The 18,241-nt window shown below is 46.7% G+C and overlaps 1 protein-coding gene across 6 annotated transcripts in view; it reads right to left on the reverse strand.

The window, feature by feature from the left end:
• The window catches only part of MYLK2 (myosin light chain kinase 2), a 50,570-nt gene extending 32,482 nt beyond the window's left edge, over positions 1-18,088 (reverse strand). For 2 of the 6 annotated variants that reach the window (XR_014565648.1, XR_014565649.1), the window contains exons 1-3: positions 17,840-18,063; positions 8,339-8,723; positions 2,323-2,693 (exon numbers count right to left, since the gene is read on the reverse strand). Coding sequence is in view for 3 of the 6 variants with exons in the window: in XM_083744367.1 (XP_083600493.1) it covers positions 2,323-2,693; positions 8,339-8,723; positions 17,680-17,701 (778 nt within the window). In the remaining 3 variants the exon portion in view is untranslated. Of the gene's footprint in view, positions 1-2,322; positions 2,694-8,338; positions 8,724-17,679 lie in introns of all 6 variants that reach the window. The other 4 variants (XR_014565650.1, XM_083744368.1, XM_083744369.1 and 1 more) reach the window with 4 other exon arrangements.
• Positions 18,089-18,241: the final 153 nt, after the last annotated feature.

Genomic DNA, 18,241 nt, shown 5'->3' on the forward strand with positions numbered 1-18,241 from the left:
GGTGATCGTCTCCCCAACAGATAACACCCCCCCCCGACACACAAATTGTTAGTCCTCCCCTTTCATTGCTGCCCTGCCCCTTGCCAGCTTAACCTCACCCACTTGCCACCCTTTGCCTTGCGCACACCCCACACTCCCTCCCTCCCAACCCCACTGCAAGGTCACCCAGCCACAAGACACGCTGTCCTATCTGTCACAGCAGGAAGAGCGATCACAACAACACCTGATGCTGCGATGCGCCCCGGTCCCTCGCCCTGCCAGCCTGCTTATCTCATGAAAAGGAGCTTTTCTCTGCATACCAGAGAGGGAGTCGAGGGAGGGAGGGAGTGCATGCCAGGTGGATCAGGCCACAGGGCAAACTTTCCTCCTGCCCTGCAATCTCCAAGCTCTGGGGCTCAGCAAAACTGCAGGCAAAGGCACCAGCTGCTCAGGAGACGCTATGAGGCCGTGGTGGTCAGCAACAGCGCAACCCTGGACCAAATGAGGGCCACATGTCGGGCAAACAGGGAGCTGAGGCATCCTACCAGTTGATGCGAGTTTTAATCCATTTTAGTATGGATCCTAAACGGCCTTGGTCCAGTATACCTGAAGGAGCGTCTCCATCGACATCGTTCTGCCCGGACACTGAGGTCCAGCTCCGAGGGCCTTCTGGCGGTTCCCTCACTGCAAAAATCGAAGTTACAGGGAACCAGGCAGAGGGCCTTTTTGGTGGTGGCGCCCACCCTGTGGAACGCCCTCCCACCAGATGTCAAAGAGAAAAACAACTACCAGACTTTTAGAAGACATCTGAAGGCAGCCCTGTTTAGGGAAGTTAATGTTTAACAGATTAAAAAGGTAAAGGTAAAGGTACCCCTGCCCATACGGGCCAGTCTTGACAGACTCTGGGGTTGTGCTCCCATCTCACTCAAGAGGCCAGGGGCCAGCGCTGTCCGGAGACACTTCCGGGTCACGTGGCCAGCGTGACATCGCTGCTCTGGCGAGCCAGAGCCGCACACGGAAACGGCGTTTACCTTCCCGCTGGTAAGCGGTCCCTATTTATCTACTTGCACCCGGAGGTGCTTTCGAACTGCTAGGTTGGCAGGCGCTGGGACCGAGCAGCAGGAGCGCACCCCGCCGCAGGGATTCGAACTGCCGACCTTTCGATCAGCAAGTCCTAGGCGCTGAGGCTTTAACCCACAGCGCCACCTGCGTCCCTGTTTAACAGATTACTGTATTTTAATACTTTGTTGGAAGCCTGTGCAAAGTGCTTTGTTTTCAAGCAACAGTCTGCTGCAGGGAACCAGGACCGTGCCAAAAAGGCATCCCTTTGCACAACCGGGGCCGGCCCACCCATGTGGCAGGCTGAAGAAGCAGCCTTGGGGGGTGTAATCCCACACCCCGCCCGCCTCCAGAGTCATGTGGCCACAGTTTCTATGAGATCTCTCCAGAAGAAGCCACCAAGCGACCCCAGTAAGTGAGACTTCGGCGGGCAGAGCCAGCACCTTCCTGTTTCGCCTCAGGCGGCAAAACGGGATAGGCCGCTCCTGTCTGCCACCTTAGGGAAAGGCATCACACATTCTCCTCCGAAGAAATGAACAGCCTCTGCAGAATGATGCGCACCATGTGCTTCGATCTCTGCAGCAGGAACGTAGTCGAAACGCTTTCACTGACAACCTGTTTCCTGCAGCTGATGTCTGTTATAGCGCCAGCTGAGAAAACATGCCTGATGTTTCCATTCCTTCCCTGCTCTGTTCCGGTCCCACCCTCTCCCTGAGACAGCCTGTTTGCAGAGCCTAAACCAGGGGTCCCCAGACTAAGACCCGTGGGCTGGATAAGACCCGAGGGATTCATTAATCCGGCCCCCGACAACCCCCGCTGCACACCGCCGCCACCCACTCTTACCAGTGCTGCGCTGTTGCCCACTTCCGGGCCAGAGGAGCACCAGAAATAGCTTGTGCGCTTGCGCAACCATTATTTGCACATGCACAAGCATTATTTGTGCATGCGCAAGCGTTATCTCCAGTGCACATCCGGGTTAGAGGAAGCCCGTGCACATGCGCACAAGCTAATTCCGGTGCTCCCTTGACCCGGAAGTGCGCCGGAAATAGTGTGTGCGCACGCGTGTGGGCATGCGCTCCAATCCCCGCCGCGCGATCGGTGCTGGAAACACTGGCCCGAGGCACGGTAAGTTTGCTGACCCCTGGGCCTAAAGGATGAACATTTCCTTCCTTCCTTTTTTTAAAAAAGAGCTGTTCTGGCCCCCTGCCCCTCACTCCTAATCCCTCTGTCTGGACCAAGCTCGTTCCACTGGCCCCCCAAGGCCATAGGCCTCGATGGCCTTACCCAAAATCAGGGACGGGTCCTCCTTGCCAAAGTCCGGAGTGAGGTACGGGCTGGTTGGGGTATCCGGAACCTCTGCAGGGGTTGCCGCGGTCTGGCTTCCTTCCGACGGCGGCTGCGCTGCGGAAACGCTGGGCTCACCAGCATCCTGGGTTGTGGCCCCTGGGGCTAAGGGAGCGGGTTGGGCCAAGGTCCTTTCTCCTTGATCAGCTGGGCCCGGTTGCTCGGCCACCGCGGGGGCCTGCGCCGAATCAGGGGGGGCCTCCTTGGCTTCCCCAGGGGGTGGCGGGTCCGCTTTGTGGGTGGGAGCCGCCAGGTCCTGAGGAGTCGGCTCCTTGAGGTCAGCCGGAGCCTCTTCCGGAATATCTGCTAGGCTGAAATGTCAGAAGATGAGAACATCAAAGGAGAAGCTGCTACAGCATCTGGCCCTATCTAGTCCAGCCTACTGTTCTCACTATGGCCAACCTAGATGCCCATTATGGGAAGCCCGCAAGTAGGATTCGAACACAAGACCCCTATCTCCTCCTGTGGTTTCCAGCAACTGGGATTCAGAAACATTTGCTGCCTCCGATTGTGGATGCAGAGCACAGCCAGCATGGCTAACAGCCTTCGAAAGCCCTTTCATCCTCCTATTATTATTATTATTATTATTATTATTATTTATTATTATTATTAATTTTTTAGTGTTACTTACAATGTTAGGTTAGGAAGAAAAGGGGGAAAGAGCGGCAGGGGGAATGGTGAGTGGGGTGGGCTAGCAATGCTTCTATTATTCTAATTAGTGTATGTGACCCTCCCTGCCCACAGACTTTCTTGCCAGAGTGGTGCATGCTCTGGTTATCTCCTGCTTGGACTCCTGCAATGCACTCTACGTGGGGCCACCTTTGAAGGTGACATGGAAACTTCAATTAATCCAGAATGCGGCAGCTAGACTGGTGACTGGGAGCGGCTGCTAAGACCACATGAAAGACCTACATTGGCTCCCAGTACGTTACCAAGCACAATTCAAAGTGTTGGTGTTGACCTTTAAAGCCACAAACGGCCTCGGTCCAGTATACCTGAAGGAGCTTCTCCACCCCCATCGTTCAGCCCGGACACTGAGATCCAGCGCCGAGGGCCTTCTGGTGGTTCCCTCATTGCGAGAAGTGAGGTTACAGGGAGCCAGGCAGAGGGCCTTCTCGGTGGTGGCACCCGCCCTGTGGAATGCCCTCCCATCAGATGTCAAGGAAATAAACAACTATCTGATTTTTTAAAGACATCTGAAGGCAGCCCTGTTTAGGGAAGTTTTTAATGTTTGCTCTTTTATTGTGTTTTTAATATCCTGTTGGGAGCCACCCAGAGTGGCTGGGGAAGCCCGGCCAGATGGGCGGGGTATAAGTAATAAATTATTATTACAGTATTATTCCTTGGTGGTGAGAGAGGTTGGGGTGGCTTAGGGTGTGGTTGGCTGTCTTTGGTTGGCTGTAGTGAAATTTGTTTTTGTGTGTGAGCGGAGTGTGAGTGTGTATTTTCCCCCCCATGATTTTTATTGTTTTTAAACCATAACAAACAAAAAATAAAACAGTTTACATCTTATTATCACAGATTCCTTTCTTTGAGACTTCCTTCAACTTCCCCTCAAATCCTCCATGCCCTTATTTAACAAATTTACGCAAATCCTAGTTTATATTGACATTATTTTCTCTTTTCATCTTTTTCTCTTTAGACAATATTCCTACTTTTTCACAGAGCCTTTTTGAACCCAACTAGCGTTATCTGACCTTCACTTATATTTTCCAGATACTCCACAAATTTTCCCCAGTCATCAATGAACCTTTGGTCTTTTATATATCTAATTTTCCCCGTCAATCTGTCCATCTCCGCGTAATCTAACAATTTTGCTCTCCATTCCTCAACCGTCGGTATGTTCTGTTGTTTCCAATTTTGAGCTAGTAGGACTCTTGCGGCCGTTGTTGCATATTGAAAAAATTTGCCGTCATTGTTCTTTATATCCCTTCTTGCTAATCCTAACAGGAAAGCCTCCAGTTTTTTTTCAAAGGTGTATCTTAGTATACTCTTCATTTCATTATATACACTTTCCCAAAAACCTTTGACCTTTCTGCATTCCCACCACATGTGGAAAAAGGATCCCTCTTTTCCCCTGCATTTCCAGCATTTGTTACAGGTTTTATATATTTTTGCTAACTTTGCAGGTGTTATATACCATCGGTAAAACATCTTCATGAGGTTCTCCTTTAACGTTATACAAGCTGTAAATTTAAGGGTTTTTTTCCAAAGTTTCTCCCATTCTTCGTAATATTTGTTATGACCGATCTCCCTTGCCCACTGAATCATCACCGACTTCACTTCCTCATCTATCAAATTCCACTCTAATAGCAGATTGTACATTTTAGAAAGGATTTTATAGTCATTATTTATTATTTCAGTCTGGAATTTGGAATCTTTGTCCGCATATCCTCTCTCTTTAATATCTTGTTTAAACATTTCATTTATTTGGAAATAGTGTAGCCAATCAAATACTTTTTCTTTAACCTGATCGTACGGTTTCAATTTCCATGTCCCCCCTACTTTTATTAACAGTTGTCCATAGGTTACCAATCGCCTCTCATATTTACCTTTTTCACACTCATAACTTCTAATGGGGATAGCCAGTGTGGTACTTTAGGTTCTAGTAGAAATCTATTCCTCTCCCAAACTTCCATCAAGGGGCCTTTAAAGATGTGGGTTTCGAAACCCTTGTGTTTCCTCTTTCCCTGCCATAAGTACGCGTGCCATCCTGTTCTGTTGTCAAATCCCTCCAGATCTAATAGTTCCTTATTTTCCAATTTTATCCACGTTTTCACCCAGCAAAGACACGATGCCTCATAATATAGTTTCAGGTCTGGCAGGGCAAATCCCCCCCTTCCTTTAGCTTCTGTTAACAGTTTAAACTTAATTCTTGGTTTTTTGCCCTGCCAGACATATTTTGAGATCTCTCTGTGCCACTCTTTAAATATCTTAGTGCCCTTGTTTATTGGTAAGTTCTGGAACAAAAATAACATTCTTGGGAGCACGTTCATCTTGATTAAGGCTATCCTGCCCCAGAATGACAATCTCAGCTTCCCCCACCGTGAGTGTGTATTTTTGAATCAGGTTAGCCATATTGATTTGTATGCCGTTGGTGGATTTTTGTCCTTGTCTTGTTGGGCTGTGTATGTGATAAAGGGGTAGCCATACCGGGGTGAAGGCGTCTTCTTCTATTTGTCCCCGTGTCAGTTTCAGTTTGTTGGTTAGTTTTTCTAATAAGGCTGTTTCCCAGACTATTTGGTACCATTGGTCCAGACTCAACCAAAAGTTCATCGAGGATTGGGGAAAATTTGTAGAATATCTGAAAAATATATGTGAGGTGCAAACAACACTAGTGGGGTTCCAAGAAGCACTGTAAAAAAATTTAAGAGGTATTGTTGAAAGGAAATAGAAAAAGGAGGGAAGACAAATGGCAATACAATTAAAGAAATGCGTATTGAAGGGTAAAAATGGATGATTACCAGAGAAGCTGAAGGAAGACCAAATTTGTACTTTGTTAAAATCAGTTAAAATTTGGATAAAATTGTACGATTGTATTGAAAACTAATAAAAATAATTATATATAAAAAAACACCATTGGTCCAGACTTACTCCTGACAGGTCTCTCCAGTGTCTGACTATGATGTTTCTGGCTGCTGAAAGCAGGTGGGTTCCCTCTCCTCCTCCTCAAACTTGTCTAATTCTCTTTTAAACTCATCCAGGTTGATGGCAATCCCTGCCTCCTGTGGCAGTGAGTTCCACCGTTTAACTCTGTGCTGCATGAAGAAAGACTTCTTTTTTCCTGTCCTGATCGTTCCAACTTTCAGCCTCACTTGATGCTTACCCAACTGAGATTTGCAGCACACACTTAGACCCTACAAGTGTCCCTATTTTCCAGGGACAATCCCAGATTTACAGAAGCTGTCCCAGTTTCTCATTCAATCCTGGAATGTCCTGCTTTTCCTTAGGATGATTGTGTTCTGCCTCCACCGTCGGAGGCATTATGTCTCCGAACATGCTGGGAATCTCAAGGGCAGAGATCATTTTCAGGAGCATCGCTCCCCGAGTTGGTGAGTCTCGCTTGGCAACAGCAAGAAACCACGGCTTTAGTCTCATCATCACAGCCCTGTGGAACTCTCTGCCACTAGAGATTCAGCACCTGTCTTCTGTGCCAACTTCTAAACGCCTGCTGAAAACTTTTCTATTCTGCCAGGCAGTTGTGAATAACATCACTGCATTCCAAACAAAGAATCAGAGTTGGAAGGGACCATCAGGGTCATCTAGTCAAACCCCTTGTAACACAGGAATTTTTTGACCAATGTGAGGCTCATCCTGGAGATTAGCAGGCTCTACCGACTGAGCTATCCCAGGTTTGGTTTTATTACATATTCAACATGGATAGAACATGGTTGACAGCAACTGAGGACACGTGGCAACTTGTGGAATGATAGGTAAAGGTAATGGGACCCCTGACCATTAGGTCCAGTCGCGGCCGACTCTGGGGTTGCGGCGCTCATCTCGCTCTATAGGCCGAGGGAGCTGGCGTTTTTCCGCAGACAGCTTCCAGGTCATGTGGCCAGCATGACTAAGCCACTTCTGGCAAACCAGAGCAGCGCACGGAAACGCCATTTACCTTCCCGCTGGAGCGGTACCTATTTATCTACTTGAACTTTGAGGTGCTTTCGAACTGCTAGGGTTGGCAGGAGCAGGGACTGAGCATCGGAGCTCACCCCGTCGCAGGGATTCGAACCGCCGACCTTCTGATCGGCAAGTCCTAGGCTCTGTGGTTTAAAAACCGAAATCACTGGAGTGGGGAGAGTGTGGTCTCCAAAGGCTGATTGATCACCAAATGACTAAAACAGTGGTACCTCGCAAGACGAAATTAATTCGTTCTGCGAGTTTTTTCATCTTGCAAATTTTTCATCTTGCGAAGCACGGATTCCAACCCAAAATCCAAAAACCCCCCAAAAAGTTTTTAAAGTTTAGCTTACCAAATGGCTGCAAAAGAAGTTTTGGAAAAGCTTCAAAAATCACCAAAGTCTTCAAAAACCTCAAAAAAGGCTCAAAAAAGAAAACAAACTTGCAAGACATTTTCGTCTTGCGAAGCAAGCCCATAGGGAAATTCGTCTTGCGAAGCAACTCAAAAAACGATAAACTCTTTCGTCTTGCGAGTTTTTCGTCTTACGAGGCATTCGTCTTGCGAGGTACCACTGTATTTGTGGAATACAGTTTATCTACATTGCAATATTGCAAAGAGTTTTGCCTAACCATTTAACTTGGAAGGTACTGGTGCAATAAAGCTCAAAAGGAAGGTTTGGACAATTAATGATTGGGAGTTGCTGCGCCATTAAACTCCAGATAACAGACTTGGACAACATCCCGGATTGGAATGGAGTCAGAGGAAACTGCGCTGATAAAAAGACAGTTGGAAAAATATATACTAATAAAGTTGTATTCGACGGTTGAATGTATATGATGTTTGACATGACTGAGAATTGTGGACTCAGGGATGGAGAATTATAAAGCGTCAAAATCGAGATGTGGAAAATATGCAAGCAACAAGGAGAGGCAGGGCTGAGATGTGGAGATATGCTTCAGAGATCCAGAGCGTGGGGAGCTCCAAAAAATTAATAATTATAATTTGAACTATAATTTGGTCTTCTTTTAGTTTTTTATTTTAATTGGAGTATTATGATTGGCTATATTAATCGGATGTTTTTTATTGGAAAATCAATAAAAATGATTTTTTTAAAAAGTTAAATGAAATTAAATAGACTTTTGGTGCTTTTATAGCTGCTGGTGGTGGACATTGCTGAATACTGATGGTTACTTCTTGCATATAAGTGAAAACAATAAAATAAAAGTCTGCTTTTAACTTTTAACTGCTGCAAACCGCTTTGATATATTTTTTTACAAAAAAAAAAATTTCATACATCAATGCATTAATAAAGGATGTACGAGAGAGAAGCAATACCTGGGCAGGTGTGCTGGGCAGCTGAGGCTCTGCTGAAGTTCAAGGTGCTTCTGCTGGGAGCTTGGTGGGCTTTCGTGGCCCCCTTCCCCTCCTGCCACGGCAGCTTGGCTTGGCGTATGGCTCTCTTCCACTGCCTTGGCCGCATCCTGCCCTGCTCCCCCTTTCGCCTCCTGGCTTGGCTCTTCAGGCCCGGCGTCCGCTGCTTCTCTCGGCTCCCCCAGGCCCACGGCAGGTGCTTCTGCTCCCCCTTCTGTGCCGGGGGTGCTGCAAGAACCTCCGTCCTTCTCCATCCTCTGCTCTCCTCCCAGGGAAGCCTCCTCGGACGCTGGGTGTTGGGCAGAGGCGTCCAAACTTGGGGTTCCCTCCTCGGCCTTCAGCTCAGCTTCTGTGCAAGACACAAAATAAGGGAGAGTTGTGATTTTTTCCCCTCTGATACAGCAAATAACAAAAATTAAAGCGACAAAAAGTGTTTTGGGGCATTGCAATAAATTGCCCTACATGCCAAGAGGAGGCAGCGTTTATTCATTTATTTCAAAGAAAGAAAGAAAGAAAGAAAGAAAGAAAGAAAGAAAGAAAGAAAGGAAGGAGGGAGGGAAGAAAGAAGGAAGGAAAGAAAGAAGGAAGGAAGGAAGGAAGGAAGGAAGGAAGGAAGGGGGGAAGGAAGGAAGGGGGGAAGGAAGGAAGGAAGGGGGGAAGGAAGGGGGGAAGTGGTTTACAAAAGAAAGATAAAAACAACAAAAATTTCATTATGAAAAATTAACAACACAAACTTCAGACATTAAAAAAGTTAAAATAATAAACTAAAACAGGTGAAAGGTCGCAATAGCTTTCGATACACCTGGCTAGGATTGCTTAAGCAAAGCATGTTTTTAAGCAGGCACCAGAAAGAGTTTGGCGAAGGCAGGTGCCTGACGTCAATAGGCAGGGAGTTCCAAGGTTTTTCTCAGTACAAGGATCCTGTGTGCGAGGGATGGCGTGCCAGTGGCAGGCAGTGCCAGAGGCTAAAGTGGCTGGGGCAAGGGATGTTAATTTCATCTTTGTGCAGCAGACTGGTTCCTACATACATTCGCAAACACTCTCTCCTTGCTCTATTCTCCATCCAGACGAACAAGAACCATCATCAGAGTTCGAGGGTACTTTCCAGCCAGGCAAAAACACTCACGGGCAGTTCCAAGGGCCAGATAGAGAGGCATTCGGCCCCCAGGTCTGTGACTCCCTGCCAAATTAACAGCAAACTCGTTCCCTGAATCCTGACCCTGATTTATAGCGCCTCCACACTGTCATTCCGCAGGAGAGAATAAAAAAGGAGAATTTCAGGTTTGCATGATGGAAGGACCCTGGCACAAGAAACCCACCTCTTCAAACTATGGACTTTTTGCAGTAGTGAAAGTGAGAGGGACTACATTTCCCAGAATTCTTTGGGCAAAGTCCTGGCTGTTCAGGCGGTACAAGAGAGTTAACTATATTTTCTCTATGTGCACCATCTATATCTGCAAATCCGCAGGGCCTCAAGTGCTCTCCTCTGGATAGAAAAGCAAACTCTGCAGCAGTTGCCTCTGGAACTCCCTGCCACTTGAGGAAACGGTGAGCTGTGTGCATGAAACGGTACGCATGTCCCCCGCATTAAAAGCACCGCTTCTCATCCTCTTTGGGAGAAGCAAATGCGCAACAAGGGGAGCATGGGGAGGCATGTCCCTGCACCACTCAGAGCGCATGTCAAGGATGAGCATTGGGGAGGCCAAAGGGAAGCTCCTCTGGCTCAGCATCCCGTCCCAGACTCAAACTCTCATAGCATTTCTTGCTAAAAGTGAGAGCAAAGACCCTCTCTCTGGCTGAGACGCCTGGAGAGTAGCTACCAGTCAGATCAGATAATGTTGGCTGAAGGCAGTGAAGACCCTCCGTCTGGAGGCAGTTGGAGGATGGATGGTGGCTAACAGATTGAGGTTGAATCCTGACAAGACAGAAGTACTGTTTTTGGAGGACAGGAAGCGGGCGGGTGTGGAGGACTCCCTGGTCCTGAATGGGGTAACTGTGCCCTTGAAGGACCAGGTGCGCAGCCTGGGAGTCATTTTGGACTCACAGCTGTCCATGGAGGCGCAGGTCAGTTCTGTGTCCAGGGCAGCTGTTTACCGGCTCCATCTGGTACGCAGGCTGAGACCCTACTTGCCCGCAGACTGTCTTGCCAGAGTAGTGCATGCTCTGGTTATCTCCCGCTTGGACTACTGCAACGCGGTCTATGTGGGGCTACCTTTGAAGGTGACCAGGAAACTGCAACTAATCCAGAATGCGGCAGCCAGACTGGTGACTGGGAGCGGCCGCCGAGACCACATAACACTGGTCCTAAGAGATCTGCATTGGCTCCCAGGACGTTTCTGAGCACAATTCAAAGTGTTTGGGCTGATCTTTAAAGCCCTACACGGCCTTGGTCCTGTATACCTGAAGGAGCATCTCCACCTCCATCGTTCTGCCCGGACACTGAGGTCCAGCGCTGAGGGCCCTCTGGCGGTTCCTTCGCAGCAAGAAGCCAAGTTACAGGGAACCAGACAGAGGGCCTTCTTGGTGGTGGCACCCGCCCTGTGGAACGCCCTCCCACCAGATGTGAAGGAAATAAGCAGCTATCTTCTTTTTAAAAGACATCTGAAGGCAGCCCTGTTCAGGGAAGTTTTTAATATTTAATGCTGTATTGTTTTTAACACTTGATCAGAAGCCGCCTAGAGTGGCTGGGGAAACTCAGCCAAATGGGCAGGGTATAAAGAAATTATTATTATTATTATTATTATTATTATTATTATTATTATTATTATTATTTTGAATGAACTGTTGGAACAGTTGGGTGACCTGTCTTGGCCTGGCCATTGGTCCATCTTCCTCAGTACTGTCTGCACGGACTGGCAGCAGCAGTCTAGGCTTTCCGGCAGGACTCTCTCCCAGCCCTTGTTAGAGATGCAAAGTGGGGGACGTTTTCCCCTCCATTCCGCCTGGCCTTTGGCTTGGAATCAACTTGATCCCCTTCCCCTCTTTCCTTTTTCCTTTCTCCTTCTGAGATGGAACTCCTATTTGGGGACTTCCCTGGCTTTTTTCTGGCCCACGCAGGACCAGTCTGGATAGTTGGGTGATATGTACTGAGTTGAATAGGATCCAGAATGCAGGAGTCTGATTGGTCCTAGAACAATAGGATCCAGAATGCAGCAGTCTGACTGGTCCTGGAACAATAGGGTCCAGAATGCAGGAGTCTGATTGGTCCTAGAACAATAGGGTCCGGAATGCAGCAGTCTGATTGGTCCTAGAACAATAGGATCCAGAATGCAGGAGTCTGACTGGTCCTAGAACAATAGGATCCAGAATGCAGCAGTCTGACTGGTCCTGGAACAATAGGGTCCAGAATGCAGCAGTCTGACTGGTCCTAGAACAATAGGGTCCAGAATGCAGCAGTCTGACTGGTCCTAGAACAATAGGGTCCAGAATGCAGCAGTCTGACTGGTCCTAGAACAATAGGGTCCAGAATGCAGGAGTCTGATTGGTCCGCAGGAGCCACCTAATCCAGCTCCAGGTGGAAGTGAATCCACAACCTGATTGGCCTACAGGAGAATCCCAGAATTAGCCAATCACATGCAGCCCATTGTGTAAATAATGTATATAAAGCTGATACTTTGGGGGAACTTCCATTCCTCCTCACCACTATGAGCTGAATAAAGAGCATGAAATCCACTCTCGGCTCCGAGTATATTTCATTGGCCTTGGTGAAGACTTGATATTTTCATCCCCAAAAAAGTTTTTGATTTGAGTTCCTACTGAAATGAGGCTGCATTTTAATGTTGTATTTTAATCTTGTTTTTAAGTTGTATTTCAATCAATTGTTTTTATACCTGGTGTTAGCCACCCTGAGCCCAGTCTTGGCTGGGGAGGGCGGGGTATAAATAAAAATATTTATTTATTTATTTATTTATTATTAGTGAGCTGCAGCCCCTGGGCTCCGGCGTGACAGAGACAAGTTCACCCCCAGCTATTCTGAATTTAAGATAGCATCTTTTCCCATTTTCCCCTGCTGCTGCCTGCAACACGCGTTTCCATCTGCTGCAGTCCATCCTCTATCTATCTATCTATCTATCTATCTATCTATCTATCTATCATCTATCATATTTTTATTTTTATTTTTATTTTTATTTTTATTTTTATTAGTGAGCTGCAGCCCCTGGGCTCTGGCGTGACAGAGACAAGTTCACCCCCAGCTATTCTGAATTTAAGATAGCATCTTTTCCCATTTCCCCCCACTGCTGCCTGCAACACGCGTTTCCATCTGCTGCAGTCCATCCTCTGCCAAAAACTACATTATTTGTTTTGCTGTCCGCGGTGGTAGAATTGCATTATATCAGCGTTGTTTCATTATTACACCCCATTCATTTCGATGCAAAGGAAAACGCAGTGGAAATGGGGGGAGGAAACACAATCACAGAATCTCAGAGTTGGAAGGGACAGCAAATGCCATCGAGCCCAATGCGAGAATCAGTGCCAAATCAATTCCATATCGAAGGCTGGAAGTGACAACAGTGGATACCAATTATGTCCAATGGATTGATTTTGATTTTGCACATGCATTGTCAATTTTCCCTCCCATTTCCACTGGAAATCTGACATCCTGCTGGGGATATTAGCCAGTGAAATCCCAAAGAAAGTCTCAACGGTATTTCTATATGTGACTACAGCGGCAAGGATTCTCTGTGCACAGAAATGGAAGGAGGAGAATACCTTCAAAGGGAGGATGGCTGTGAAAACCTTGGAATATGCAGAGATTGCAAAATTGGGAGCGCGAATGAAGGATGCAGATACAGAAAGATACAGATTTAGAATCTTTTAAAGAAGAAAAGCCTTTTCTAGTCTATATAAAAAGTTGTTTTCCCATATGCGAAGGCCACAATGGAGTTTGAAGCGTTATTATTGTTATTATATTATAGAAAACAGCAGAACGTATTAAGAAACAGGTTGGAGAGAATGAAGACCGAACCTTAAAATGCAATTGTATGTAATTTGGGCTATGAATATCGCTGTTGGCTGAGTGAGAACTCACTAGTTTTGTTGAACTGGAATATAATCGTTGAGCAACAAATGTAACTTTCTATATGGAAAAAAGAACAAAATATTATTATAGGGGGAAAAGTAATCTCTGACATCCCTACTCTTAATCAACCCATCAATCAAAAGAAGATCTACTGTGTTGTTTAGAGTAGATTCCATTCCTTAATTCACACGTTGGAATAGAGAGTATTTCCTTTTCAGCCATTCCTTTTCCCCCCTAAAAAAATTAATTTATTTTGGGATTTTTACATACATTATATTATCTCCTTCCATTTTTTAAATTCCCCGTACACTTTTTCCCTTTCCCACCCTTCCCCCCCCCCCGCCTCCCCATATCCATGGGAAGGGTTCAAACAATTCTCCTCAGCCACGGGCATAGCATCTTTAGTTTCCACCGAATGTCTTTTGTTCCAGTAGTTTTTATCCATTGAAGATAGGAGTTCCATCTGTTCCTTATTGTGGTGGACTTGACCTTCCACGTTGTTTCCTGTGACATGACTGCGACAATGTCCGACTGAATCAGTTCAAACAAATACCGTATTTTTCACTCTATAAGGCGCACCAGACCACAAGACGCACCTAGTTTTTGGAGGAAGAAAACGAGAAAAAAAATATTCTGAATCTCAGAAGCCAGAACAGCAAGAGGGATCGCTGCACAGTGAAAGCAGCAATCCCTCTTGCTGTTCTGGCTTCTGGGATAGCTGTGCAGCCTGCATTCGTTCCATAAGACGCACACACATTTCCCCTTACTTTTTAGGAGGGAAAAAGTGAGTCTTAAAGAGCAAAAAATACGGTAACTATTCCATGCCTCTACTGTCCATTTTTCTCTATCTTTCCAACCTAAAGCTATCGTTGCCTTTCCTGCTAATATCATAGCTTTAAAAGTAAGCTGGTCTCTTTTCTCTATAGTCGCGTTTCCAAGTATACCCATGGTCATGAAATCAAAGTCTATTGAAAGCTTCACTTTAAACAGTTCATTAATAACCTTTAGGCTTTTACTAGAAGCTTTTCTACTTGGAATAATAGGATTGGAATTGTGCCCAAAAAAGATGTTACACTGCCACTAAGCGGCAAGACTTTTATTAGCCAAAAGCTGGAAATCGCAAGAAATACCAACAATAGAAGAATGGCAGATGAAGATGTTGGACTTTTTGGAGCTGGCCGGCCTGACTGGAAGAGGAGATACATGAGGATTGGAAGAAATTTAAAGAATATTTAGCTAAATATTTTGATATAGGATAAACAGAAAATTCTTGGAAACAGTAAATAGGCTTAGGTGTAAAATAAGAATATGTGATAGTAAATATTAAGGATTAAAATATATTAATTAGGAGAAGAGATTAGTAAATGAAAGGAGTTAATATTATTAGAAATATGGATTTGGAGAACTGTTATATGGGTGATATAATGAAATTCAGTTAGCGGGGATTCGAGGAAGTCAGCTATCAATGTAACGAGAATTAGGTATTTGAAGAAACAATTTTTCTTTGTGCTTAATTTATTGTAGCGTAATGTGTTTTGTTATGTCATTTTTGTGATAAATGTGGAAAATCAATTTTAAAAAATTGGGGAAAATAAAATAAAATAACCTTTAGCATTTTATTCCAGAATTCCTTTACCTCTGGGCATTCCCAGTACCTATGGGGAAACCACCCCTTGGCTAGTTTACAGTGCCAACAGTTAAGAATCCTAGAATCCTAGAGTTGGAAGAGACCACAAGAGCCATCGAGTCCAACCCCCTGCCAAGCAGGAAACACCATCAGAGCACTCCTGACATATGGTTGTCAAGCCTCTGCTTAAAGACCTCCAAAGAAGGAGACTCCACCACACTCCTTGGCAGCAAATTCCACTGTCGAACAGCTCTTACTGTCAGGAAGTTCTTCCTAATGTTTAGGTGGAATCTTCTTTCTTGTAGTTTGGATCCATTGCTCCGTGTCTGCTTCTCTGGAGCAGCAGAAAACAACCTTTCTCCCTCCTCTATGTGACATCCTTTTATATATTTGAACATGGCTATCATATCACTCCTTAACCTCCTCTTCTCCAGGCTAAACATGCCCAGCTCCCTTAGCCGTTCCTCATAAGGCATCGTTTCCAGGCCTTTGACCATTTTGGTTGCCCTCCTCTGGACACGTTCCAGTTTGTCAGTGTCCTTCTTGAACTGTGGTGCCCAGAACTGGACACAGTACTCCAGGTGAGGTCTGACCAGAGCAGAATACAGTGGCACTATTACTTTCCTTGATCTAGATGCAATACTCCTATTGATGCAGCCCAGAACTGCATTGGCCTTTTTAGCTGCCGCGTCACACTGTTGGCTCATGTCAAGTTTGTGGTCAACCAAGACTCCTAGATCCTTTTCACATGTACTGCTCTCAAGCCAGGTGTCACCCATCTTGTATTTGTGCCTCTCATTTTTTTTTTTTTTTTTTGCCCAAGTGCAGGAGTTCAATCCTGCTACCATATTAGCTATCTGGGCTATTCAGCCATTCCTTATCCCGACCGCGAGAAGACAATGAAAGCAGCCTGGAGGGACAAGGGCCTCCGGACCCAAAGCAGGTTCTTGCATGGCTGCAGCCTGGACAGAGCCCAACCGGGACGCCCTCTGTGCCAAGGGAAGGAAGACTTGGCAGGGCTGCTAACCAGGCTGGCCGTCTGCCCTGCGGAGGCAGCTGCAAATGGGTCCCATCAAGAAAGAGGCTGGAGTCATAGCGATTGCACCCACCAAGGCCACACAGCAGAGAGACATGCATCCCACTCGAGTTCACTGGGATTGAAACAACTGCCTCACCTGGTCCTCCGTCTTGCAGCAGACCAAGCAGATCGCTTCTCCAGTGTCCCTAGTGGTCAGGGACAATTGTTTGAACCAATTAATGATCAGATGATTGATTGCCAGCCTGCCTTTAATACTCATCCCCTGCTGGAACCAAACATTCGTGGCCTTTGCCTGCATTCATCATCCCTTGTGGCTGCACACTGAGTCTCCCTCCCTCCCCCTGCTACCAACCTGCACTGTGGGAATTATGATTGTAAGCTCCCAGGGGCAGGGGCTTTTTCCTTTTTGTTTAAGAAAGCTGGGTGTGGCGTTGCATACATTCGTAATTAAATCTCAGCCATCACCATGAGTGATGGCTTATGGTCACACAAGAAAGCCTAACAATAATTACAACCAGTCAGGAATCAATTAAAAATAGTAAATTCACATTTCACCGAAACCACATGGAAGTTATTGCACATGACAAACATTTAGGTGGAATTGATTTGTCTACTACGAAAGAAAACTCAGCCTCAGGCCTGAAAAAAGCACGAGGTGACTTAAAGATTCACGACTAAAGGCTATCACTTCGTTATTGGAACAAAACAACCTCTTTAATATAAGTCTTCCCCAATTCCTTCTTACAGCAACATACCAGAAGCAAAATCACATCCAAAGATAAACAAGAACGCTCTCTTTCCATCCCTACCAGTTAAAAAATTCCCTCATCAATTAACATGTTGGCTGATTGATCCATAAATCAGATCAATTAGCACTTGCAGGCCTGTTTGGAATGCCCCTGATTTTCACATTTTTTCCTCTTTGGCTTGGCCAGTAGCCATGCCCATTCCACAGAGCACCTGACTGTTATTTCAAACTATACACAGGCACACACACACACACAATAAAAAAGGCCAAAGGAATAGATGCTCCAATGCCTAAAAACAAACTCAGTCCAACTTTACAGACGATTCCCAGCTTTGCACAAAATTTCACAGTTCTCCGCAAACTCTGGATTCATTTTGCACACAGTCCGACATGCTCTGCTTCAAGGTGTGTTGTTTTTTTGCCACCCCAAGGCACCTCGTCGAGAGGTGGGCAGCAGCTCACACTAAAGCTCAAGGCTGCCTTGGAATCAAAAACTTGAATTGTGCAAGGAAGAAGCTTGCAGCGTGAACGGCACTCCAGACGGCCGAAGGAAGTCAGCAAAAGTCTGGCCAAGATTTGCCTGATCTTACCCTAGGGAGCAGATGGAAATAGCCGCCTGCAGAGAGCCATCGCCCGGGCACCTGCCAGAGACTTTAACCTCAAGAGCAGCCACCTCACAGCTCGATTCTCAGAGCAGGAGCCACCAAGACGGTCGAGAGGACCTCTTTGGCCCAAGGAATCTCCTGACTGCTGGTAGCAGGGCAACTAAACCACGCCAAGGCTACCCTGCAAGATGCCCGGGCAACGCTGGTGGGAAGAGCATCCCAAACCGCCTCTCTCCATCTCCCATGAACAAAAGGTTGGAGTTTACCTGGACAGGTAGCCCTCCACATAAACCCATGGAAAGGCCAAGAGCAAAGCCGCAGGCTGGAAGACTCGAACTCTGCCCAGCCCAAGGAAGTCCCAGCGCAGAGTGAGGCCTCTCCCGCTCTCTACCCCTGGGGAAACGAGGCAAGGGACCCGTTACCTACCGTCACCGTTGCCACCGGCCGCCAGCACTGGATTAAAAGTGGGACAGAGCTGCCCGCCTTCTATACTCTGCGTAACCGAGCTGGATTAAGCGTGGGGAGAGAGGAGTATCTTTTCCCCAGAACTCTGGCAGTTATGAGCCTGCTGCGCTCTGCTCTGCGGGGCCACCTGTTCCCTCTGGCTTCCGTTCAAAGGACACTCCATTCTGCTGCCCGGCACTCGCTCTCTCCTGCTCAGAGGAGAGGGGAATTCAAACAAACAGAAATCAGATGACCCAGCCACCCTTGCTGAACTCCCTGCTCCTTGGGGAGCCTGCCGGAGGGGGTCTGGCCCAGAGGAGAAAGCCCTCCCTTGCCCGCCTGACCCCCAGCAACACCCAAGCGGGGAGAGAAGGCTTTCTTAGG

This window comes from Podarcis gaigeae, assembly GCF_964106915.1.
Source record: "Podarcis gaigeae genome assembly, chromosome: 6".
Lineage (NCBI taxonomy): Eukaryota > Metazoa > Chordata > Lepidosauria > Squamata > Lacertidae > Podarcis > Podarcis gaigeae.